This window comes from Amphiura filiformis, chromosome 13 (genome assembly GCF_039555335.1).
Source record: "Amphiura filiformis chromosome 13, Afil_fr2py, whole genome shotgun sequence".
Taxonomy (NCBI): domain Eukaryota; kingdom Metazoa; phylum Echinodermata; class Ophiuroidea; order Amphilepidida; family Amphiuridae; genus Amphiura; species Amphiura filiformis.
The window spans coordinates 61,186,633-61,213,521 of NC_092640.1; the positions used below are offsets into that span (position 1 = coordinate 61,186,633).

Sequence of the window (26,889 nt, forward strand, 5' to 3'; positions counted from 1 at the left end):
CCTACCCCACAACCGGAATTTACGCCTATGTAACTCAACCTTCTTGAAACACAATGTTGCTAATATGCCTACTTGATGAAACAGAAACAACTAGACTTAGCTGTGGTCTAAGACCACGAACACAGCCGTGTTGTAACCCCTTAATGACCTTTGACCCCAAAATATATGAAAACCCCATAGACATTGGCTAATGTCAATGTATGTGTGCATGTGGCATCACTTTGCCAAGTTACTTGTGGCAGAAGAGGCATTTAGAAGGTATTTCGTTTTAGACCGGAAGTGACCCCTAAATGACCTTTAATCCCATTAAAAAAATACCGGAGATACACAAAAACCACAATTCATGTGTGAACATACCGTTACTGTCCAATGTTTTGTTTAGCTAATAAATATTTTTGAAGGTATTTCGTTTTATACCGGAAATGACCCTTTAATGACCTTTGACCCCAAATCTGTGTACACCACGTAGACACTGGGTAATGACAATGCATGTGTGCAAGTGGCGTCACTGTCCTACGTAATTTGTGGGTGAAAATGCATTTTAAAGGTATTTCGTTTTATACCGGAAGTGACCCCTTAATGACCTTTGACCCAAATTTAAAAAATACCACATATAAACTAGGTAAGAACAAATCATGTGTGAACATACCGTTACTGTCCTATGTTTTGTTTAGCTAATAAAATTTTTTGAAGGTATTTCGTTTTATACCGGAAGTGACCCCTTAATGACCTTTGACCCCAAATCTGATTACACCACATAGACACTGGGTAATAACAATTCATGTGTGCAAGTGGCGTCACTGTCATACTTAAGTTGTGGGAGAAGATGCATTTTAAGTTGAAATCCCGTGTTTGACCTCTATGACCCCTGCGTGACCTTTGACCCCACAAGTTTCATGTGACATGTGGGGGCACGGTCAATGATCATTGTGACCAAGTTAGGTGAAAATCGATGTAAGCATGTGAGTGCTAGAGCAAATGTAATGGTTGACAGAAAGAAAGAAGAAACTAGATATATTGCATCCCTGTAAGGCTGCGAAGTCCAGCCGTGACCTTTAAGTGACTTCACAGTTATCTGACAGTGTTTGAAAATGGTGCCTTCGATCCCATATACGCTAAATTATGAAGTTTATTATTGTGATATTTATAACATACATATCTCTAACATTAACATAATGCGTAATCGTCTTGTTGTTTTCCTTGAAAGACGGTATAAAAAGAACACAGCAAAAATGTACATACCTTATACGAGAGCTCATAGCATATAGCAATGTGTTGCAATAAAAAAAATGTGATATGGCGTCCGACCAGAGAGTTGATATTCTTGAGAGGGCACTCTATTCACGTGGTTTCTTTTCCAACGCTAAAAGATCACGAATTTTGGTGGTTTGCAAATAAAAAGTGTCCGCACTATCGATTGATTACGTAACTGTTATGAATAATTTATTAGGTTTTTCAATGCAATCGCCTCGACCCATTAATACATATTATCTGTATTATCAAAGTACTTGGAATAGCAATCCGGTGAGTTCACTGAACTACGCCCTAATACTGATGGCGTTTTAATGGCGTTTAATGGCGCAAATCCTCTCCATACACAGATGAACAAATACAATAGATGAAGGTCAACACGTATGACCTCCTATGTGACATGTTATATGTGATGTACAAAAACCTGAATATCATAAAGATCAGTATTCGTTTGTGCATATGAACTGCACATTTACGTTGCTAGATATTACTCATTATATATAATGACAAATATTGGTATTATGACAATACGGTATATACATTGTATATAAAACGACTAATAGATCCTACTATCATGGCGTCAGGTCAATGTTCATCATACCCCGTATGTTTCTTAAAATTCATTCATATTTGAGACAAATTGCTGTGCCAATTTTATTGGTGCACAAGTAGATCCGTGTTTTTTTAATTTTAATTTCCTTTTAATGAAAGAATTAAGGTTTTCCACTGCACGGTGGCCACAAGGGTGATACTAATTTTAATGCTATATTTTCAAAACGAATACGTGCTCCCGGTTGGCTCTATAGCGATTTCACAGAAAAGGTATTTCTAGTGCAATGCAGCGTCGGACTCTAGCTGAGAGCGTAGCCTAAGTCATTCCGGACTCCAAAAGGGCTGTCCATACACAAATGAACAAACACAAAGGAGGGTAGTCTCCTCCGTGACCGGCTTGATTTCGATGGAGCGGAACCAAATTGGCTGCGGAGGAGACGGGTCATTTTTCCATGCAAATTTTTCAGTGTCAGCCGCCTGGTCCGACTTTAGAAGATTATTAAAGTGATGGTAATCGATCAGTGCCATAGGGTTTTGCACGGAAGGTCATTAGTTCAAATCATCCTCCAGACACGCTCCAGAAGACATACAAATGCACGCAGTACAATACCAATCACCTGTTTAACTGGTATTGATCAAAGTAAATATTTTGTACTCCATGCATTTGCATATCTGTTGGAGCGTGTCTGTAGGATGATTTGAACTAATGGCCTTCCGTGCAAGCACTCTATATGGGAATTAAATGAAACGCCTCAAGTCAATTTCTTTAGTATTATTAACATGCATGACTGACCAAGAGTAAATAGAACCTCTGAATAGAAAGGACTATTATCTGTGTACCAAAGCGGGACAATCTACATTCATAGATTATCTTCTGTGAATAGCTGTCTATAAGATGATTATGTAACTGTATCAATAACTTGTGATCTACTCTGTAGTTTAGTGCGGTATGCTCTCAAATTTTTTGCGTAACTATACATCTTATATACATCTTATGATTTTTAACGGTGTGTAGAGTAGCCTGCATTAGTGCCTAACTCTGTTATATTGGCTGTAAAGTTAGGCAACTTGTTTTACAATCACCGTTAGAAAGTGTTTGGTTTGCGAAATTGCAATTTTCATTTTAAAATCATTTAAATTGGATAAAATGTTCAATTTTACCCCCCTTTTGACCTTTGGTTGACCTCTGGTGACCTTGAAATGACCTCCGTCATATTTTGAATCCTACCGTGATTACATATACTAATTTTCAATTGAATTGGGCAAATTTCAAAATTTTAACCCTTTTGACCCCAAAAGAGACCCCTCCCATGTCCAAGCCAAATCTGATTATAACCCTATATGCACCCAATGCTATAGTCATTTTGGCATTATTCTGATGATCACAGCACTTAATATGCAGGAAAAAGTGAACTTTAAGGTGATTTTCAGTAATCAACCCTATTTTACCCCTTCATGACCTTGAACTCAAAATCCGTGTTTATCCTATAGACACCAGCTAATGTCAGTGCATATGTGTCAATCTCATCTCTGTACTATGTAATATGTAGGAAAGGAAGCATTTTGAAAGTATTTGGTTATGTGCAGAAAAAATCCCCTTAATGACCTTTGACCCCAAATCTGTGTTTACCCCATAGACTCCAACTATAGTCGATGCCGATGACCAAGTTTCATTGCGCTACCATGTAATCTGTAAAAGAAGAAGCATTTTTGGTAAAATACGCATTTTTAGCCAAAATTTCTCATGCGTGACTTTTGACCCCAAATGGGTCATGTCAAATGTAAAGGCTGGGGTAGTGGAGCCTTTGCCCAAGTTTGGTTAGAATCGGTCAAATAATTAGGGAGCTAGAGCCAATTATGTCAAATGTTGACAGAAAGAAAGAAGCAGAAACCACTGGGATGCAAGAGTCCAGCCGTTGCTCGGCTGGACTAAGAACAAGAGCTATATAGAAATTGTCATGCGAGACATGACACACAAGCCGACCTGTTGATGGGTCAAGTTTGAGCAATTTAGAAATTTGCCCTTTGACCCCTAAACTTTGACCTTTGGGGTCATAAATATTTTTAACATGTTTAGAATGTCGTAAGAATAATTCCTGTTGAATTTGAGCTCGATTGGACCAATTTCGAAATTTGACCTTTGACCCCTATAACTTGACCCTTGGGTCACGGATGGGGTCAACTGCTCTTGCATTGCGCTTAGGATGTCATAAGAAATATTCCTGGTGAATTTCAGCTTAATCGGAACTTATACATGGATTTTGATTTTTTTAAATTTTTGATTGACCTTTTGACCCCCTTAATGACCTTTGACCTCAATGAAAAAAAACCTTATGTACACCGACAAAATGAATTGTTGTAGTTTTAATTAAAAATTCTAACATATTTAGTTCTTGAGATAAAAATTCTTAAAGTTATTCAGCTAAAAACAGGAAGTGACCTCTTAATGACCTTTGACCCCAAAATAAAAATACCATGCATACATCAGGGAACACCGATTCATGTATGATGGTTATATTATTCTGGTCTGTTTATCTTTTGAGATAAAATTTTTTTGAACATTTTTGATAATTTTGGTTTTTGACCGGAAGTGCCCTTAATGACCTTTGACCCCAAAACTGTAGGCATCCTAAAGACCCTGTCTAGTAGCAATGCATGTGTGCTAATGGCGACACTCTGCTATGTAATTTGTAAAGACAGTGATTTTTTGAATATTATTTGCAAGTTTTTCAGACTGTAACCGGAAATGACCCCTTAATGACCTTTGAAACCTTATCAATGAACACCCTATATACACCGACCATAGACGAGTCATGTGACCAAACCGTGTCATCATCGCATGTTGTTTGTAGGAGAAGATACATTTTGAAGAAAAATCACATTGTTGACCTCTTTATCTAGGTCAAAGGTCACACGTAGTTCAAAGTCATATGACATGTGCGGGCAATGCCAACGGTCCTTCTGACAACGTTTAGTTAAAATACGTCAACCCGTGACTGAGTTATACGTACGAATGTGGTCGACAGAAAGAAAGAAAGAAGAACGCGAAGAAGACAGTACAAGCCGACGTTCGTCGTCGGCTTGTAAAGAAAGAAGAACCTGTAAGAAAAAAGACACGGCTGTGTAAATATAAACTAGAGTCAATAGAATCTGGGTACACAGCGAATAGCTATCTGCAAACCGTATTTTGACCTTTTGACCCTAAAGTAAACATTGACCGTTGGGGTAATAAATAATTTTAACATGTTTAGAATGTCTTAAGAATCGTTCCTGTTGAATTTGAGCTCGAATGGGCCAATTTTAATCATTTTTTTTTGCAAGTTTGACGTTTTGACTTCCTTAATGACCTTTGACCCCAATATAAAAAACCTCATCTACACTGAAAAAATGCATTGTTACAGTTTAAATTAAAAAAATCTACTATGCTTAGTTATGGAGATAAAAATTCTTGAAGTTATTTAGCTTAAAACCGGAAATGACGTCTAAATGACCTTTAACCAAAAAAATAAAAATACCGTGCATACATCGGGTGACACTAATGCATATATGAAGTTTATGTCACTCTACGTTTTGAGATAAAAAAAATAAAAATATTTGATGATTTTTGGTTTTTGACCGGAAGCGACCCCTTAATGACCTTTGACCCCAAAACTGTAGACACCTTAAATACCCTGGTTGGTAGCAATGCATGTGTGCTAATGGCAACACTCTGCTATGTAATTTGTAAAAACAGTGATTTTTTGAATATTTTTAGCTTTCAGACCGGAAATGACCCCCTTAATGACCTTTGACCCCTTATCTGTGAACACCCTATAGACACTGACCAAAGTCAAGTCACATGACCTAAGCATGTCACCATCAGATGTTGTTTGTGGAAGAAGATACATTTTATAGTAAAAATCGCATTTTAGCCATTGTGAGCAGGTCAAAGGTCAAATGGAGTTCAATGTCATGTAACATGTGGGAACATAGTCAGTGGTGTTTGTGACCAAGTATGATCAAAATCGGTCAAAGCATAGCAGAGCTAGGGCGAAACGTGGCAAATCACGCAAAATGTCACGTTTTGCTAAGAAAAAAAAAAAAAAAAAATCACGTTTTTGACCATTGTAGCTAGGTCAAAGGTCACAGCCAGGTCAAAGTCAAATGCAAGTTTTGCACTAGCCCAATGGTCATTTGGGTCAAGTATGGTTGAAATCTGCCAATGCCTTGCGGAGCTAGAGCGTACATTGCCAGAAAGGAGAGCGTGGCCTAGCGGTTAAGGCATAGGACTGTGAACCCAAGGGTCAAGGGTTCGAATCCCAGGTCCGGCTCTTTGTGTCCTTGAGCAAGACACTTCACTCTACTTGCTTAGTGCTTCGGAGGGCACTTTAAGCTGTCGGTCCCGTGTACATGCATATTTTCTCACATTAATGTAGTGTGCACGTTAAAGAACGTCACAGGCTATTCGAAAAGAGCAGGGGATCATCCCGGTCATGTTGACTGTACTTCAAAATACACTCATCTACTCTAGGTTCCAGAGTAAAAAAAATAAGTACAGCTTGTCTGTACGCAGTGCGACAATACTCATACATATGAGGGAGGCACTTATAAGGAAGAAGAAGAAAGAAAGAAGAAAGAAGAAAGAAAGAATTGGCAAAAGACAGTACACAGCGAATTTGCAAATTCGCTGTGTAAAGAACGAACGAACGAAAGAAAGAAAGAAACCCACATACATGCGTCAACATGGAGGTGATTCAGTATACCATGCCCCTTATCAAAATATTGAGGAATTTATTACTCACCCCAGGATTTATGCCTGTAAAGAAAGAAGAAGGAAGGAAGGAATAAAGGAAGGAAGGAGGGAAGGAAGAAGGGAAGGAAGGAGGGAAGGAAATAGGGAAGGAAAGAGGGAAAGAAAGAAAGAAAGAAAGAAAGAAAGAAAGAAAGAAAGAAAGAAAGAAAGAAAAAAAAGAGAAACAACGGGAAAGCAAGAAAGAGAAAGGGAGAGAGAAACGAAAAGAAAGAAAGGGAAAGACAAAGAAAAATAGACAGACAGAAAGAAAGAAAGAGAGAGAGAAAGAAAGTGAACAAGCAAGAAAAAGAAAGAGAGAAATGGAACGCAGGAAAGGGAGAGAGAGAAACTGAAAGAAAAAAGGAAAGACAAAAAATAAGTAAAAAGGGGAAGGAAAGAAAGAAAGAAAGAACTAGACTTAGCTGTGGTCTAAGACCACGAACACACAGCCAAATGTTGTGGCCCCTTAATGACCTTTGACCCCAAAATATATGAAAACCCCATAGACATTGGCTAATGTCAATGTATGTGTGCACGTGGCATCACTTTGCCATGTTATTTGTGGCAGAAGGGGCATTTTGAAGTGTTTTTTGTCTCAGACCGGAAATGACCCCTTAATAACCTTTCACCGCAAATTAAAAAAACTACCACGTATACACTGAGTAACATCAATTCATGTGTGAATGTACCGTATCTGTGCTATATTTTTCTTGGCTGATAAATTTTTTTGAAGTTATTTCGTTTTATACCGGAAGTGATCCCTTAATGACCTTTGACCCCAAATCTGTGTACACCCCATAGACACTGGGTAATAACAATGCATGTGTGCAAGTGGCATCACTGTCCTACGTAATTTGTGGGAGAAGATGCATTTTAAAGGTATTTCGTTTTATACCGGAAATGACCCCTTAATGACCTTTGACCCCAAATAAAAAAATACCATATATACATTGGGCAAACACAATTCATGTGTGAGCACACCATCACTCTCCTATGTTTTTCTTAGCTAATAAAAATTTTTGAAGTTATTTCGTTTTATACCGGAAGTGACCCCTTAATGACCTTTGACCCCAAATCTGTGTACACCCCATAGACACTGAGTAATAACAATGCATGTGTGCAAGTGGCGTCACTGTCCTACAGAATCTGTGGAAGAAGATGCATTTTAAAGGTATTTCGTTTTATACCGGAAGTGACCCCTTAATGAGCTTTGACCCCAAATAAAAAAAAATACCACATATACATTGGGTGACTGCAGATCATATGTGAACATACCGTTACTGTGCTATGTTTTACTTAGCTAATACAATTTTTGAAGGTTTTTCGTTTTATACCGGAAGTGACCCCTTAATGACCTTTGACCCCAAATCTGCGTACACCACATAGACACTGGATAATAACAATGCATGTGTGCAAGTGGGGTCACTGTCCAACGTAAGTTGTGGGAGAAGATGCATTTTTAGTTGAAATCACGTTTTTGACCCCTGTGACCCCTGCATGACCTTTGACCCCACAAGTTTCATGTGACATGTAGGGGCACGGTCAATGATCATTGTGACCAAGTTAGGTCAAAATCGATGTAAGCATGTGAGTGCTAGAGCAAATGTAATGGTTGACAGAAGAAAGAAGAAGAAGAACTAGACTTAGCTGTGGTCTAAGACCACGAACACAGCCGTGTTGTTACCCCTTAATGACCTTTGACCCCAAAATATATGAAAACCCCATAGACATTGGCTAATGTCAATGTATGTGTGCACGTGGCATTACTTTGCCATGTTATTTGTGGCAGAAGGGGCATGGTGGTTACCAAATTTGTGTTTATGGGCAGGGAAAGGAGATAAGTAGGGTCACAGGCATAGATATTCGTGTTTTGTCGAACACATCTCTGCTGAAGCCACGTGGTTCAGCTATGCAAATGATGATATTCCTAAACAATTTGAAGCAGCAAGAGATTTGCGGATTCGTCCTCAGTGCCCAGGACCCGCAAGACTGTACTTTGTCAAATCAAGAGAAGACAAAGTAGGAGACTAAGACTCGTTTCTGACTAGTGCAATTGTTGTTGTAGATAGAAAGGGGTCCAGTGTACTTTGTCTGCAGAGAAGACAAAGTTGCCCCATTTCTAACTTACGCAAAAATTGCCCTACCCTGGGCATACGAGTCTTAACTAAGACTCAATTATAATTATTGGTTAGCATATAGTATTATACAATAATTGCAAATAATTTATTATGAGTCATGACAAATTATTTTAAGTAGGCTATACAGAGTGACATTAATACATTATTAAAAAATAAACAGAATATTTGATTGATATTGCACAAAGTAAAGGTATATACATAATTTACCAAAAAGTGAATAAAAAGCGACTACAATATTATTTGATATAATGATGTCATGTATAATAGGCCGGACAATGAGAAAGCATAAATAGAATTACAACATAATTATCGAGGTTATGTCACTTATAATTTTTTATTGTACGTTGCATTTTCTAAAAGTAATACTAAGATAGAGGCATCTACGTGTACACATTCTCTGAACCACTAACAAATTATGAAAATGCATTTTTTTTACACTTTGAATATGAACATGTTGAAAAGTAGTTCAATGGAATGACGATGTTCGTTATATATACAAGTTATAGTATGATGAAATTCGGTAATTGATTGACATGATTCATATAATGTTGTTTTTGATAAATGAGGTATTGAAACTGTTGAAGACGAATATAAAATATACAGGAAAAACACAATATTTAAATAATCCGATTCATAAAACATTCATAGACCATTGTAGAATTAAACAATGTTATGTAGATATTAATTAACATCTGCTATGTCACAATTATTGCGTATAACAAAATACTTGGATTGACATAAAAATGTTTCACTGAGCTCAATTCTTTTTAAAAGATATATAAAATTTAGATTGACGTGCAAGACATTACCAAGTGCATGGTTTATATTAATCTTGACATAAGTTATACAGTTATCCTGCTCGTAAACTTGCTTTTGCATATAATAAATCATTTCACCTTTATTATTTTGTTTCAGTACAAGGAATCGTCTTCGTTTGTAAATCTAAATGGTTTAACTGAAAGAATTGCTAATACGTTATGGCAATAAATGTTGGCTGATGGTAGCTGTAATATGTTGTCATTACAGATGCTTGGTATTGCTTGGGCTTGGGCTTGACATAAATGTGATCTAGCAGAGTTCCTTTAGCGGTGGTAGAATTGGAGATAACCTGATGGTATTGTCTGAAAGCGGGTAAAATGGTTTCTTTGAACAAGTTGCGATTGAAATCTCCGACGAGTACTTTGTAATCTGTATCTAGTACTTCTATTTGGGCTGTGATATTGTTCATTTCTGTGGTAAACGTGCTTGTACTTGTTGCCATATGCTTGTATATTGTCGCAACCAGTAAGTTTGTTTTTCCACTTGTTCTTATGGCAAGTATATCACATTCATTACTGAAAAGTGGTACTACTGTATAACGGATGCCGTTCTGAATATACATAGCGACACCTCTACCATTTCCAGAGTTAACTACTTCCAATGTGTATCCTTCAATTGAAACAGAGTCGAGGTTACTCTCGTCGGTAAGCCATGTTTCAGACAAACAGATCACATGGGCCTTTCTTATTTCTGGGTTCTTTTTGAGATCATCTATGTGTCGATGTAAACTCTGTATGTTGTGATGAGCGATTACAAAATTTGTGTTGTGGTCGATTTCTGTCAAAGGGTTTGCTTTGGAAAGATCACATGTAGGCATTTTGGCGACGTTTGCTTCGATATCTTCATTACAAAAGATGCGGGATTCATCATAATCCATCAAATACATTCCTTCAAGATGAGTGACTCGACTGAGTGCTACGTAAGCCATCGATTTTCTTAGACCTTTCATAGAAATCACTGCCTGATCTGTCGTTTGGCCCTGCACTTTATGAACAGTAACAGCCCATGCAAGTTTCAATGGCATCTGTTCTCTTGTCGTAGTGAATGTTCTACCTCGGACCTGGAACGATTCTTTACGTGGCTTTATTGGTACACATCCTGCATAGTGTGGTGGAATAAACTGGGTAGTTCGTGTTTTTGCTCCAACTCGATCACTGTCAAATTTGACATATACAACAATTGGCATATTTTGAGAATTGCAGAACTCGATTCCTTTCACTATGCCAGGAACTCCGTTACATAGTCCATCTGAAACATTTACATTTGCTATGAGCATAACTCGAGCTTCTACTGCTAATTTCAGGTAAGATGCTAAAGAAGTATCATCTGCACGTGTTGTTTTATGTGGCGTTTCATGCACTTGGATAATTCGTCCACCTCTTTGGTCAACGTCATTAGCTTTAATGGTGAACATTTCAGTGTTCAGTGACGCAAGTTTTCTTTCATTGTGGCTATCGACATCTTTGTTAAGGTAAAACAAATGCAATGCATCAGGAGGCGCTGTTAGATTATTTTCCTCAACTCTTCGCGATTCGAGCAATTCTTTGTTTGTCTTTTGCAGTGGTTGCTTCTTTTTCCGTTCACGTAGCCGATTAAGCATTTGAGCAAAGATAGCATCATCTTTTTGGCGCATGATTTCTTTGAGCTCAACTATTTGAAAGAGTGGGTTCCATATATCTTTCAAAATTTCTTCGTGTGGAAAGCATAATGGTGTTGGTGGGCTAATTGGTGGCAATTGATAGAAATCTCCCACTGCTAGGATTGACACATTGCCAAAGTCGGTATATGTTCCTTTAATCTGCTGCAACCGTCCGAATATATATGTCAGCTGAGTTGTACTAACCATTGAAATTTCGTCTATAATTACTAATTGCAAATGCCGATATTTGACTCGTAAAGTGTTTAGTGATTCTTCACCAAGTGGTTTGTATTGTTTTTGAGATTTAGGATTAATTTTTAATCCGGAGCAGATTGTTTGACCACAAATATTGAATGCAGCTGTTCCAAGATGAGCAAGTGACAAGACTGTCATATCTTCGGCGGATTCTGTCATGCCTGCAAATACTTTTTTTGCATAGTACTGAATGCATTTGATAACATGCGACTTTCCGGTTCCTGCACCTCCAGTAACAAACATTTGAAATGGGTCGACACTCTGATCTCTTGCTTTATCGTCACACCATTTTGTAACATGATTAAATACCTGACGTTGCTTTTCGTTCAGTTGGCGCATCATGTGTTGTGCTTGTTCTTCGGTTATTTCAGGATCGCATGTTTCAATCGCACATCTAGGTTGATCTCCCTGATGTATATTTTGTCGTGACTGCAGTTCAGGAATTTCAATTTCGGCAAATTCATCATCTGAATCTTGAACTAAATTGCGGTCTAATTTGTCATCCAGACGTTGTTGTTCACCTTGTGGATTAATTGCTGCCCATGCATCTTGAAGGTCTGCAACATGTTGAATCGCATCCCATGCTTCATCTAATTGATCAGTTGCTGGTTCAAACTCTTTCATATTTTCTTTAACTATATCTTTGACTCGTGCTCTTTTGCCATTGATATTCACATTACCCTTCATATGATAATCTTCATATTTGGTAAAGGCATTTGGCTTGATTTGTTCATTTCTGTGTGGCAAATATAAGCGTAACATGTTCATATGATAACGCTCACTATCTTTCTTAACTGATACTCTTGGGTAACGAATAACAGCTGGCTTTCCTCTTGTACGTTCTTTCATCTTGATGGAGCAATTTTGCAGTTCGATTGGTTTATTTCGTTGGCAAGATTTTGCTTCTTTCTCATTACTTGCTTCATCACCTACATCTTGTTCATTCTCTGATTCAGTTTGCTCAACATCTGTTTCGTTATCTGCTTCATTGTTTGTTTCGTCATCACGTACATCTTGTTCATTCTCGGGTTCAGTTTGCTCAATATCTCCAACATCTGTTTCGTTATCTTCTTCATTGTCTGTTTCGTCATCAATTATATCATCTGGACTGGCATTGATATTATCTGATTTGCCTGATACTTGATAATGACTGGAGAAAAATTTAGCCATGCACATGTTATTATACTTTGAGGTTCTTGGTCTACCTATATACTTTTCAATTTGGGATGTTTTCCAAACTTGTTCAGATTTCCCTGCGTTTGCTTGTACCTCTTTCAATGGCAATGATATTTTGTGTCCGTCCAAATCAGTTTGAACAAAGATGACCTTTCTGGTACTATTTCGTAGAGGCATGCTACAGATTAGGTAGATGGCGCCCATGACACTGATTTCTCTATGTTGCAAATAAACACTACCAAGTTTTCTTAATTGCGAAACAGCATCATCATTTCCCAATTCCCTTGCTTCTCTCTGTGCATTTCTTAACAAATCACCCATTTCTCTTTCAGATTTGGTAATGTAGGAAAGCATGTACATGGCGGCACCAAATGGATCTAACACAAACTGTATGTCCATATTTCCATTCCAGCATCGAATCAAGTGTGGGTTGTAATTGTTGATCCATTGATCTTGGATACGTCGTTTCAGGTTTATTGTGTTTTTTCTTGTAACCAATGCTAAGTACTCTTCAAATTCAGATTGTGTAACTTGTGCGGTACGGAGTATTTGTTCAAATTCTGCGTCAGTGTTACCTTCGACAAGTTCCCAAATCTTCTTTAAAGTTTCCTTTGCCTTTGTCTCATCTTCTTTTCTATGTTCAAGAGCTTCTTGATATTCGAGATCTTCTTCATTTCCTTCTATCCCTTCAACTGGTCTGGAGATAAATGTTCTGTTGGATGGTGGTTTTGGAAAATTAAACCGACAGACTTTTACTGTGTAGTTGCACATTGGTCACTAGTTCATGTAATTCTTCATCAGTCTCAGGGGGCTGTTCACAAGATATATACTTGTCAACAAACTCTGTAATATCTTCATCAGAATCTTCATCAAACTTGGGTGCATCTTTAACCCATACCATCATGTGAATGTGTGGCCAACCTCTTTGTTGAAACTCTGTCCTGTAGTAATAGTCCTCAACTTTACCAATTGGGTTAGCTGATGAGCACATTACATCTTTAATTAAAGTGTGCACTCTTCGTTCAAACATTCTGGCTGCTGCTGCAGGATTAGACATGATGATGGTACAGTGATCTTCCCATGTCATGTTCTTATGTTGCTCTTCAGTCATTGGTGGTTTGCCTTGTGCTATTAGGATACCATTGGTTATTTCGATCCAGCGTCTATCTGCAGCACTAAATGACATGAAAAATGTTGGGATTCCTAATTGACGTATCATTGCAAACAGATCTCGCTTTGATCTTTCCCAATAAGCAGGTGTTCCTCTTATTTGTGTCAGGAATCTATATCCTTCGTCCCTTTTGATTAGGTTTTTACTTGTTCCTTGTCTCGCAACATAGATGCAGTTATCTTTCTACCTCCTGCTGTCTTAGTGTTGCCTACTCTAATTGCGATAGAAATACCGGAGTGAATTTGGTGAACCTCTGTTGCATACAAAGCAAAAAAATATGTATTCCGGATTCCTGACAAATCTGTTGTCCATTGAAAATAAGCGAGCATTAAAGTATCGTGAAGGTGATATCTTTTCTCTCTCTTTTCCATGTAGGTGTTTTTGCCATCAGGAAATTCAGTTGGAAAACTCTTTGATTCCATTTCCAAAACCTTTTCAGGTATATTTCCTTCGCCAGGAGCAAGACACATTATTGATTCATCATGTTTGTCTGCAACATATTGAGCAAAATCTACTGGATGTAGAAACGAAAAAAGTGGTGCTGAGGTATTTGTAACATAGTCAGTTTCCGCTTGTACATTATTTTCTGATGCATCTGGAGGGTTATATTCGGAAGGCTCATCTATCATCATAGGATCTATATCAGAATTGTCTTTAGTAGCTTGGCTATCTTTATTTGCATCATCAGCAATATCATCTTTGTGTTGATCTTCAACATTACTCATATTGTCACTGGCCAGATGACTGGAACATTCTGATTCATTTTGGATGACATCGGTAGACTTAATGTTTGTTGTTTCATTCACAGATATATATGTATCCACTTCTATGGCTAGTGGTTGAATGACAAACGTTTTGTATCTTAGATGCAGTTCCTCAGACAAGAGAAGCAGATAGTCGTGAAGGTTTTCAAAGTTTTCAAAATACAATGCAACTGCAGTTCCTTCTGATGTTGGAAAACCGAATTCATCTCGAGAATGAGAATAAAAAAATACATATTGTCCTGATGTAATGTCCTTATAAATCGCCATCATGTAAGGTTCAAATATCAAAATGTTAAAATTTGATACATGGAATGCGTCCTGTAATTCAACATTAAGTGGTCTTAACGCACTGTCTGGAGTAGCGTCTAATCTTCCACATCTTTGAATCAGATATCGAATCGGGAAAGATGAATTGCCAAAGGTACAAGTCGTCGGCAATTGTTCACTATCTAGATACTTGCTACGATCGAGTTGGCCATTTGCATTTAGTTCCTGAGATGTTGTCTTGTACAATTCATCACCATATATCAGAATTTGGTCTAAATCATCGGATGTCAATTTGTGGGAAATACTCGGTATATAGCATAACATTACTAATGCATTACACGAACATTGTACAGCTCTTGATTCTTCGCTGAATTGGACATCTCCTTGATGAAAATTTGCGAAAATTCTGTTTGCATAGGTTAATCTAATGGCCAGATCATCATCATGGAAGTCATGATCTCTGTTCTCATTAACGTGGTCATCGTAACATTGACTAGAACTTCCGTCATAGTCGGTACTTTGTATGAATGACTTATCATCGTTCTTCGAGGTATCATGGAAAAGTTCATCTGAAGCATTAGTGTGGTGACTTGATTCCGACATTGTTTCTTCCAACGCATCGTTTTCTGCCTGATGTTCTTCATTGCGAAGTAACTGATCGTGTAACATAGTGTCAAACTCGTCGAAATTTATATCAATACTTTCATACTGTGGATTGTTTTGTTTTAACCAGACAAGCGCTTGCCTTACTTTTGTTGGATTTATGTCCTGACACATGTGATGTCCTTTGTACTCTAATTTCTTTTTTAGTTTCACTCTGATTAGACTTTGTTCTGTTGGCAGTCTTGGTAAACATCGTGCAGTATTATCGACATTAGCTTTGACGCATACAACCTGTCCATTGATTCCTTTTGAGCACCCTTTATAAGTGAAATCATCTTCATGAATAGTATGGCAGGCGAAATGAGATGTCTTTCCAGCATATTTAACTGAGATAGTTCAGGTGGCTGCTCATGTAAGCTAAGCTTATTTACTGTTGCTAATCTAGGAACAGAATTTGATAACATATTTCTATGACATGTTTCACAGATCCATTTATTTTGGTTATCATTATCTGAAGTAAGAGCAAATTCTGCAATTGCAATATTTGCTGGTATACTCTTGAGTAGGATGCGCTCATTATATTTGTCTCGATATAATGCTCTAACCTGTTGTTTGAAAAGGATTCGCTGGCATATTTGGCATATGTATATTAGTTGTTGGTCTTCTTTGCACGATTTTTTTGAAATTCGCAATAACAAATACCATATATACATTGGGTAATCACAATTCATGTGTGAGCACACCATCACTCTGCTTTGTTTTTCTTAGCTAATAAAAATTTTTGAAGTTATTTTGTTTTATACCGGAAGTGACCCCTTAATGACCTTTGACCCCAAATCTGTGTACACCCCATAGACACTGGGTAATAACAATGCATGTGTGCAAGTGGCGTCTCTGTCCTACATAATTTGTGGAAGAAGATGCATTTTAAAGGTATTTCTTTTTATACCGGAAGTGACCCCTTAATGAGCTTTGACCCTAAATTAAAAAAATACCACATATACATTGGGTGACTGCAGATCATATGTGAACATACCGTTACTGTCCCTTGTTTTACTGAGCTAATAAAAATTTTTGAAGGTATTTCGTTTTATACCGGAAGTGGCCCCTTAATGACCTTTAACCTCAAATCTGTGTACACCACATAGACACTGGTTAATAACAATGCATGTGTGTTAGTGGCGTCGCTGTCCTACGTAAGTTGTGGGAGAAGATGCATTTTTAGTTGAAATTACGTTTTTGACCCCTATGACCCCTACGTGACATTTGACCCCACAAGTTTCATGTGACATGTAGGGGCATGGTCAATGATCATTGTGACCAAGTTAGGTCAAAATCGATGTAAGCATGTGAGTGCTAGAGTAAATATAATGGTTGACAGAAGAAAGAAGAAGAAGAAGAAGAAGAAGAAGAAGAAGAAGAAGAAAGAACCTGTAAGAAAAAAGACACAGCCGTGACTAACGTCACGGCTGTGTAAGAAGAAGAAGAAAGAAAGAACTAGACTTAGCTGTGGTCTAAGACCACAAACACAGCCGTGTTGTAACCCCTTAATCACCTTTGACCTCAAAATATATGAAAACCCCATAGACATTGGCTAATGTCAATGCACGTGTCCACGTGGCATCGCTTTGCTATGCTTTTTGTGGCAGAACGGACATTTTGAAGGTATATCGTTTTATACCGGAAGTGACCCCTTACTGACCTTTGACCCCAAATGTGTGCACACCATATAGACACCGTGTTTAACAATGCGTGTGTGCAAGTGGCGTCACTGTCCTACGTAATTTGTGGAAGAAGAAGCATTTTAAAGGTATTTCGTTTTATACCGGAAGTGACCCCTTAATGACCTTTGACCCCAAATCTGTGTACACCCCATAGACACTGGGTAATAACAATGCATGTGTGCAAGTGGCGTCACTGTCCTACAGAATCTGTGGAAGAAGATGCATTTTAAAGGTATTTCGTTTTATACCGGAAGTGACCCCTTAATGAGATTTGACCCCAAATAAAAAAATACCACATATACTTTGGGTGACTGCAGATCATGTGTGAACATACCGTTACTGTTCAATGTTTTACTTAGCTAATAAAATTTTTTGAAGGTATTTCCTTTTATACCGGAAGTGACCCCTTAATGACCTTTGACCCCAAATCTGTGTACACCCCATAGACACTGGGTAATAACAATGCATGTGTGCAAGTGGCGTCTCTGTCACACATAATTTGTGGAAGAAGATGCATTTTAAAGGTATTTCTTTTTATACCGGAAGTGACCCCTTAATGAGCTTTGACCCCAAATAAAAAAAATACCACATATACATTGGGTGACTGCAGATCATATGCGAACATACCGTTACTGTGCTATGTTTTATTTAGCTAATAAAATTTTTGAAGGTTTTTCGTTTTATACCGGAAGTGACCCTTAATGACATTTGACCCCAAATCTGTGTACACCACATAGACACTGGGTAATAGCAATACATGTGTGCAAGTGGGGTTGCTGTCCGACGTAAGTTGTGGGAGAAGATGCATTTTTAGTTGAAATCACGTTTTTGACCCCTGTGACCCCTGCGTGACATTTGACCCCGTAAGTTTCATATGACATGTAGGGGCACGGTCAATGATTATTGTGACCAAGTTAGGTCAAAAACGATGTAAGCGTGTGAGTGATAGAGCAAATGTAATGGTTGACAGAAAGAAAGAAGAAAGAAAGAAAGAAGAAAGAACCTGTAAGAAAAAAGACACAGCCGTGACTAACGTCACGGCTGTGTAAAGAACCTGTAAGCAAAAGGACACAGCCGTGACTAACGTCACGGCTGTGTAAAGAAAGAAAGAGAAAGAAAGAAAGAAAGAAAGAAAGAAAAAAAAAAAAAACTAGTGGCAAATGGTGGTCATAGACCACAAACCTAGCTGGGCGTGTTGGTGTTGTGGGGGTATCTGACCCCTACAAAATGTTCCAAAAATGTTCCCCTGGTCATGAGGTCTGTTGTCACTGTGTTTGAGTCCCGTACTCCTTACAGATGTCCAGAAAATGCAATTTTACGATTTGATCCCAGATGACCTTTGTACTGACCCCTGCAAAATGTTCCAAATATGTTCCCCTGTCATCAACTTTGTTGTCACAGAGTTTGAGCCCTGTACTCTTTATAGATGTCCAGAAAATATGTTTCTGAGATTTGACCTCTGCATGACCTTTGCCATGACCCCCCTGCAAAATGTTCCTCTGGTCATGAGATTTATTGTCACTGAGTTTGAGCCTCATACCCCTTACAGATATTCAGAAAATGAAATTATAAGATTTGACCCCAGATAACCTTTGACCTGACCCTGTAAAGTGTTCCAAAAATGTTGCCCTGGTTATCAAGTTTGTTGTCACCAAGTTTGAGCCCCGTACCCCTTACATGTGTCTGGAAAATGCACTTCTAAAATTTGACCTATGTATGACCTTTGAACTGACCCCTGCAAAATGTTCCCCTGGTCATGAAATCTGTTTTCACCGAGTTTGAGCGCCATACCCATTACATATGTCCAGATAATGCAGTTGTAAGATTTCACCCCTTAATGACCTTTGACCCCAATTCACGGTTGTTTGATGGGATCATTTATTAGTTTTCAAACAAAACATCATGTACAACCAAATTTTAGGCTTAAACAGCTAAATGTGATATCATGCTAATGTATACAGATGCTTTTGAGTCATTCTCAACTTTAATTTCCCCTCTTTTACACAATTTTTCACTTTTATAGCATTTTATAGCTTTTTCGGATATAAAATGTATCTATTAATGACAAAATTGGTGGCGCTATTTAGTTACTGTAAATTACTCTTTCAAGCTTTTAATTAATACAAATAACTCCTTTTATTGTTTGATAAAAATGTTTATAAAATTTCCTTGTTGCTTGTTTCACCTATTCCAGCTGTTTTAATGGCAGTATTAATCACCTGCCCCTTGCAAATAAAAAAATATGATTTAGGATAAATAGCGCCATCTATAGTTTGCATTTACTTAATAATGAAGCTAATTCTATATACATCAAACAACCGTGTTAATTCCGTATACAAGTTATAGGCGTGTGGTATAGCCGATGGATATATGCAAATGACATCATTGTACTATATAATATGTGACAGAAGAATCATTTTGAAGATATTTGGTTAAATACCAGAAATGCCCCTTTAATGACCGTTGACCCCAATTCTGTTTAGACACTATGGGCATTGGATATAGCCGATGCATATATGCAAGTTACCTAATTTTAGGGTGGAACATGTAGGAGGAGAAGCATTTTAAAGTTTGTTGCCAGAAGAAGAAAGAAAGAAAGAAAGAAAGAAGAATCGGATAGCAAAACAGTACCTAGCTCGGGGGGTTGAAAACCCCCCAGCTAGGTAAAGAAAAAAGAAAGAGAAACAATGGGAAAGTAAGAAAGAGAAAGGAAGAAAGAAAGAAAGAAAGAAAGACGAGAGAGAGAGGGAGGGAGAGAGAGAGAGAGAGAGAGAAAGAAAGTGAACAAGCAAGAAAAAGAAAGAGAAATGGAACGCTGGAAAGAGAGAGAGAGAGACTGAAAGAAAAAAGGGAAAGACAAAGAAAAAATAAGTAAAAAGGGTGTTTGGTAGAAATATTACGCAAAAGATTTTATGCTTAGGAAGTCGTTTGCAAAGTAGTGGCAACAAATGGTAGGCCTACCAAATAACTAACCGCGTAATAATAGCTAATAATAAATTGAGCTGTTAAAAGCGATACCAATTGCCATGATTACCATTTCCATCGTTTATACTAACCGCTCCCGTTTACTAACCGCTCCCATTTACTCATCTAGCGGGTACCCGCTTGTATTGATGAAACTATGGTCAAAAGTAGCACAATATTTCTTATTCAGTTGAGAGAAATGTATAATCGATTTTGCATATGAATAATTGCAAAAGATCCGGATCAATCCAACTTAGCCCGTGATGCCACTTTACGCATGCATTTCGTAACTAATGCGCGTTTTAACGGTTCACATGTTGCTTGTTTGGTCCAATTACGGGATAGAAATGACGCACCTAAATTGGCTTCAAATAGTGTCGATTGGGAAATTACGTGCCCGAGGGCAACCACTTCGATCATGTAACGGTCACCTTATGAATATCATATTCGATTACTGCTAGTAATTTAGTCAATATTGGAATGATGTGTCCGTAGCCCGGTCACCGGATACTGGAAAGCATTTTATCACCCAACGCACAGCGACAACGCCTGGTAAATAATTTGTACAGACAGGGAAACAAAATCAATACACGTGCATCTTCTATGCACGTAGATACACGATGTATTGATTTTCAGACGATGAGATAATAATTCTGCTTGACAAATAAGCTCTTTTACAAACTACTAGTTGTTTTAAAGTAGGTTCTTTTAAAAATCATAAGTTGATTTGAAACAAGTATTTGAACAATATCTCAAGTTAATCAAAAGGAGATTCTTAAACAAAATACACTCTTGTTTCAAAATTGTCATTTCAACGGTTTTGCTTCAACGTAACATAAATATGATCAAGGAAGAGTTGTTTCAAATTTTACGGTACTAATAAGCTACATGTAGGTTTTGGTATTAATTGGCGGTAAAGACCCCCAGTTGGACTCGCAACTCGCATCTCAGGTATTTACGCCCCTAACAATCCAGCTCTTCAGGACCCTATGGACTTCTCCTCCAGTTATTTGAAACCATAAGTTCCTGCAAACAAAAATAATAGTTCACTCCAAAGGTACATTTTTTATAGTTCAAGATCTAAATTGTCTGATTCTCTAGCTTCACAAGATTTATACATGATCAAGATTTTGATACAGCCTGTATGTAGCTTTTAGTATATATGTGGCGGTAAAGACTTCACCTGACGCCACCAGGTTGAGCATGCTCCAGCTCTTCAGGGCCCACATGCAATTCTAAATAAATTCTTCCAAACAAAAATAATATTCCCCCCCCCCAAGCTAAAATTTTGAGTAAATTTTCAGTTCATCATCTAAGCTGTCTGATTTCAGAAGATTACATGATCAAGGAAATTATTCAATGTCGAAAATATTAAATTAAAGTTATTTTTACATCACTTCAAAAATGCTACGTTTTGATACAAAATACGGAATATTAACTTCTCGTTACCACTTAGGTTATAGGCAATGTATCTGCTGCTGAAAACAATTAGAAACAAAATAAATTAGGTCTTATTTTGCCAGTAACTAAAAGTCAATGTTAGGCAATTTAGACTCATTTCCCTTGATCTTGATCCTTTTTTGCACTCAAGAATCAATTCTTTTAGCCTCTAGTATTATAATATACCACCATCACTCTCTAAGTCTATGCTGCTATTTAATATAGCTCAAAAATGAACTATACTGTATGAGTTTCTTGTATGATAAATATTAGGAGAAGAAAGTCCAAACTGTTATGGTGCATGTCCATCTTAATAATAATTCGGTTCGTATTTTTCATTCACTGCATTATGAATGACAAAAACTTTCGTGACCGAGGATATCTTGCAACTACGTGAAGCTCGTCGTGCAAATTCTAGAAATTAATAAATTCGCTTCACGTAATGAGCAAGTCGTATTTGATTGGTCAGTTTTACCTCCGCGTAATGAACGTTGAGTGCCCCAGTGGTGCGGTATTTGGTCCATGCTCTTAATAAAATAGCATAATTATTGTCAAGTTTAGGTTTTCTAGATATAGGGTCTCTAGATATAGTTTATGTGAACAAATGTTCCTATTTCAGTTGAAATACTATGGAATTGTTGTCACAGATAAGCAGCTCTTCTTCATCGTCTTTGAGTGCGATTCCCCAGGGAGATCTGACTTCTTTAGTCAGGATTCCAATATAGTCACCTGTGAGAGAATAGCGGTAGACTGCTGGAACTCCTTGGTAGCTGGAGACGAAGACTTCATCTTGGACAACGCATAATCCTGTAGGGTAGAAATTACCTCCTGGTGGAGTGGCGAAGGTGTGGAGTTTGGTACCTTTGGCGTCGTACACGTGGACGGCTACTTGAGAGCCACCATGATCGCTGACGATAACGTGATCATCTGCGGTGACAGCAATGAAGTATGGATGCAAATTATTGAGTTTGAAGCCAGATACTCGAGTACCGTCTTGATTATGGATACTAATGTACCGATTATTACTTCCGATATACACGCGACCTTTGTTGTCAATGGCTAGACCGTACAACCGGGAGTTTTCACTTTGTGACAGGGTGCCGTTAGGATTCTGAACACCGAACCTTTTCTTGAAAGTTAATTGTGCGTTGAAAACTTTGACGTATGGATTAGTGTCCGTGATGAAATAGTCGCCATTTTGCGCGATTGCCAGGCCAAATGGATACGAACCACATTGAGGATCGCCGCCACCTGCACCGCTAGTCTGGATTTGCCGCTTGTTCGTCACATTTTCATCAAAAACTCGAACGTAATGCCCACTGTTGAATGTAGCCACAGCGATGTCATCATTTGTGTCAAAAACGATGTATCTTCCCGTAGTGAATAATCGCGATGCAATAGTCTTTCTTAGAGCCCATTGCTCGTAGGTATTGAGTGAACCAAGAGACCACAGGCCGTTATCAAGATCCTCGCTTGGTATGAAGTCAACTTTACCCATTGACTTTCTGACAGCTTTTGGATTCAACGTAGACATTCGATCCATGGTATTAGAGAGCGATGAATACATAGTGGCTACATCATGCTCAGAACCGTTCTGGGTAATCTGTTGTGTCATCTCCATTGCAGTATAAAGACGTGCTTTCCAAAATTGCAGACTATCTCTGTGCGCTTCTATCTCCTTTCTTCGTTTTGCCTCTAATGCATTCATTTTCTGCGTGAATTCCGATTCTGCTTTCTTTGACGTCTTCTTGTAGAGACTGATGGCTTTCTGCACATTGGCTCTCAATTCTTTAGCAGTTTTCTCATCCTGTGCAGTGGCAATATCAATAGCTTTGGGACCGAGTTTCACCTTTTTGAGTAACCCTTGGAGTGTGTCATTTCGCTCGTCGGCCGCCCTCTTCAGCTCTGTCTGTTTATGATCGGGGCGTGGGTGGCCTACGACGGTACAATCTCGGCACATTGGCTCGTCGCATGTCTCGCAGTAGAACCGCAAAACTTCACCCTTGTGCTTGGGACACATCTCTTGCTCAGGTAGATTGTGCATGGTCAATTTTCCCGTGCGGAGTTCTTCCAATGTAAGCACGTGGTGATGTTTCAATACTCGCAACGATTTGTGACTCTCCGCACATTTATTACACAAGAAATCATTGCATTCTACACATCGACCAACAGCCTGATTATCAGAATTATCGCACGAGGTACATGGAATCTTGGCATCTTTCTCGTACAGTTGCTTCATAATTTCATTTCGCTCTTTCAATTTGCTGACGAAAAAGTTAGTCCGGAGTTCCTTGACCCCACCTTTTGGCAACGGAAAGTCTTCGCGACAGGTGGGGCACGATACCGCGTCCTTGTACTTATCCGGATTTTTCTTTGCCGAGCTTTGAGCCCAACTTGTGAGACATTTCAAGCAGAATGTATGAAGACATGGCAATGCCTTAGGTTTGTCAATAGCGACATGGCAAATGCCGCACTGGACAAGATCGGCGTTATTAACAGTTCCTTCCAGGTTTAGTAGCTTTGAATCGGCCATTTTGTTCGCCTTTGTTCCCGGCCCTTTTTGGCCTACGTACATGTACACGAAACAACAACTCGCGACTTGAGTAGCCTATATGTGACGCTTTCAAGTCGGTCAAAGTCTATTGCCTATAACTCACTACTGTATGTTTTTGACGTATTTCGATATGATAAGTTCAGATGCAAAAGCCGATAAACGCAATTTCAAACTTTTTGAGTTAAGGGAGTGTTCATAAATACTTTGGTGGAGGGGGGGGGGGGGCTGGAAAATATGGGGGATCAAAAATATTTTGGGTCAGGGGGATCAACAAAAATTTAGTCCTTAATTTGATGGTAAAAGTCCGGGCTAATATGTACGACAAGGCATGCACATTCAAATGTTTTGCGCCTTCCGCGCGCATGAATGTTAAGTATTTCAATTGTGTACTCACAAGCTTCAAACCAACAAAATCATTTTGCGAACTTTACAATTTGGGTGGAAAACTATGACTCCAATGAGTAATAACTCCAAGCGCTAATTTTTAGCTTTAGCTAATGGGTTAATAACATTGTATTTGTGGTTTCTTTTTTAGGACATGAAGGGGGGTCCAAACAATTTAGACCATAAAAAGGGCGGATCAGAAATTTCCACTCCAGCAAAGTATTTATGAACACTCCCTAAGGCCATCAACATCTGCCCTATAATGCTAGCTGTAAATTAACACCCTACTTTAAAATTGTCAAGGTAGATTGATGAATTTATGATCAAAAATAGCACACATTTTCTTACTATTTTCTTTATATTTCACCAATTATATTGAGAACAATTTATAGATCGGTTTTTGCATATGAATTCTCCATGCGAACTGCAAAAGCTCCGAATTAATCCAAATTGGCGAGTGATGCTACGTTACGCATGTATTTTGTCACCCGATGTACATTTGAACGGTTCATATACTGCTTGTTTGGTCCAAATCCAATTACATGAGAGATGACACAACTAAATTGGCTTCCAATAGTGTCGATTAGGAATTATGTGCCCAAGAACAACCACTTTTATCATGTAACGGTCACCTTATGAATATCATATTCGATAACTGCTGATAATTTAGTCAATATTGAAATGATGTGCCTGGCCCGGTCCCTGGATACCATTTGATCATCTAAGGGTTACCTTATATTATGAGCTCTGTGCGCAGCAATCACGAATATTATATAATCGCGTCAATAATGCATGAGTAATAGTTCTCATCCTTTTAATATCATGTTTATTACCATAGCTAATATGATATACGAATAAGTTTATCAATTAATTTCGTAATCGTACTTTTATGAAAAAGGGTAATGTTATGGTGTGGTCACCAATCGGGTACCTCTATTGACAGTTTCCCATTTAGACCATTCCTTTAGGTTGTTCCAAATGTTCCCAACCTTCTTACTAACCCTGTCATAAACTGAAAGATAAAGCGCACAAAGAAAACGATATCCCAGAGAATGGCCCATTTGCAAGCCAATGATGCTAAAGACAGTTACGCAGATTTTCGAATGAATTAAATCCATTATACGATCTTTTCGAATGAATATGGTTTTTATTTCGGTCTAGATCCGTTAGTCCGAAAATAAGGTTCACTTACCGAAAAATGAAGGAGTCGCTGGTCCGAAAGTTCTCTAGTACCCTACCCCTAAACCCTAAAACTCTAAACCTACCCGTAAACCTAACTTTCGGGCTAGCGACCACTTTTTATTTCTCGGGCTAGCAAACCTTATTTTTGTACTAGCTGACCCTAGGAGTAATGGCCCTGCATACCACCTGTTCAAATCTGAACATATCCCAGATTACACTTTTTTTGGAATCGGTCAAATTAGTGGTGTTTGTAGGACAACAGAGCAATGTTGTAATTATAACAATCATATATATATATATATGACCCAGATAGTAGTTGGGGTTTCTTTCATTTTACCTCATTATTTCGACTTAAAACGGACAAAAACCCTTCCTAACAGTTACAGTAAAATTGTTATTAATATTATATCATAATTGTTGGCAAACAGGGTTACAATTTGACCGAAATTATATACTGCGGCTTTATCCAGTCTCTGATAACAAATCAATACCCCATGTCGGTCATAAAGGCGCAGGATTGGTCATTGCACGAAAGTGTGCAATTTGTATAAATAGTACAAATAGCACAAATAGCCAGTTGCTTAAGCAATTTTTACAAATTGCATAAATAGCCACAGATAGCTGCAATTGATGCAATCTATGCCGGACGAATTGTATAAATAGCCACAGGTGTTGCAATTTGTGGAATTTATGTCAGTAAATTGCACGAATAGCCTACAGTTGCAAGAAAGTGTACAAATAGCACAAATAGCCACGTATGTAAGCAATTTTTACAAATTGCATAAATAGCTACAGGTGTTGCAATTTTTGCCATTTATGTCAGTCAATTGCACGAATCATTTGGAAATTCTGATCTTTGGTATTGAACACATACAATTTTTCCCCAAAATGCCTAAATATTTTAGGTCTAAGATTATCTTGACCTGACCAAGATTAACTTGAACTGTCCACATTAACTAGATATAATCGACAATTGATCTGCAAACTTTGAACAAAAGAAATACAATGGAGAATGGCACAAAAGAACAGGCCTAGACGTATTTAAGTTACTATAAAGTAAGTTCTTAAACGTGTTATATCAGAGATCATGATCTTTAAATTCCATTTTCAATATTTTTTCACTCCAAAGCTTCAATGTAGAGTAAAATTTCAGTTCAACATCTAACTTGTCTGATTTCCTAGTTACATAAGATTACATGATAAATATCAAATCCCAAGATATTTTACATCAGCTA

The 26,889-nt window shown here is 38.0% G+C and overlaps 1 protein-coding gene across 1 annotated transcript; it reads right to left on the bottom strand.

The window, feature by feature from the left end:
- Positions 1 to 9,679: 9,679 nt before the first annotated feature.
- Positions 9,680 to 13,820, bottom strand: LOC140167806 (uncharacterized). Its single transcript, XM_072191099.1, has 2 exons — positions 13,348 to 13,820; positions 9,680 to 13,313 (listed from the first exon to the last, which is right to left on the bottom strand). Exons 1-2 carry the CDS (start codon positions 13,818 to 13,820, stop codon positions 9,680 to 9,682), a joined length of 4,107 nt encoding a protein of 1,368 aa, XP_072047200.1.
- Positions 13,821 to 26,889: the final 13,069 nt, after the last annotated feature.

What these genes read in the sequence shown, in the direction of transcription:
- LOC140167806 (XM_072191099.1), bottom strand. Translation starts at nt 13,820, where the DNA reads ATGATACGTCAATTAGGAATCCCAACATTTTTCATGTCATTTAGTGCT. An exon ending in CAACTACACAGTAAAAGTCT is followed by an intron (nt 13,314 to 13,347) that starts GTCGGTTTAATT and finishes ACCATCCAACAG; the next exon opens with AACATTTATCTCCAGACCAG.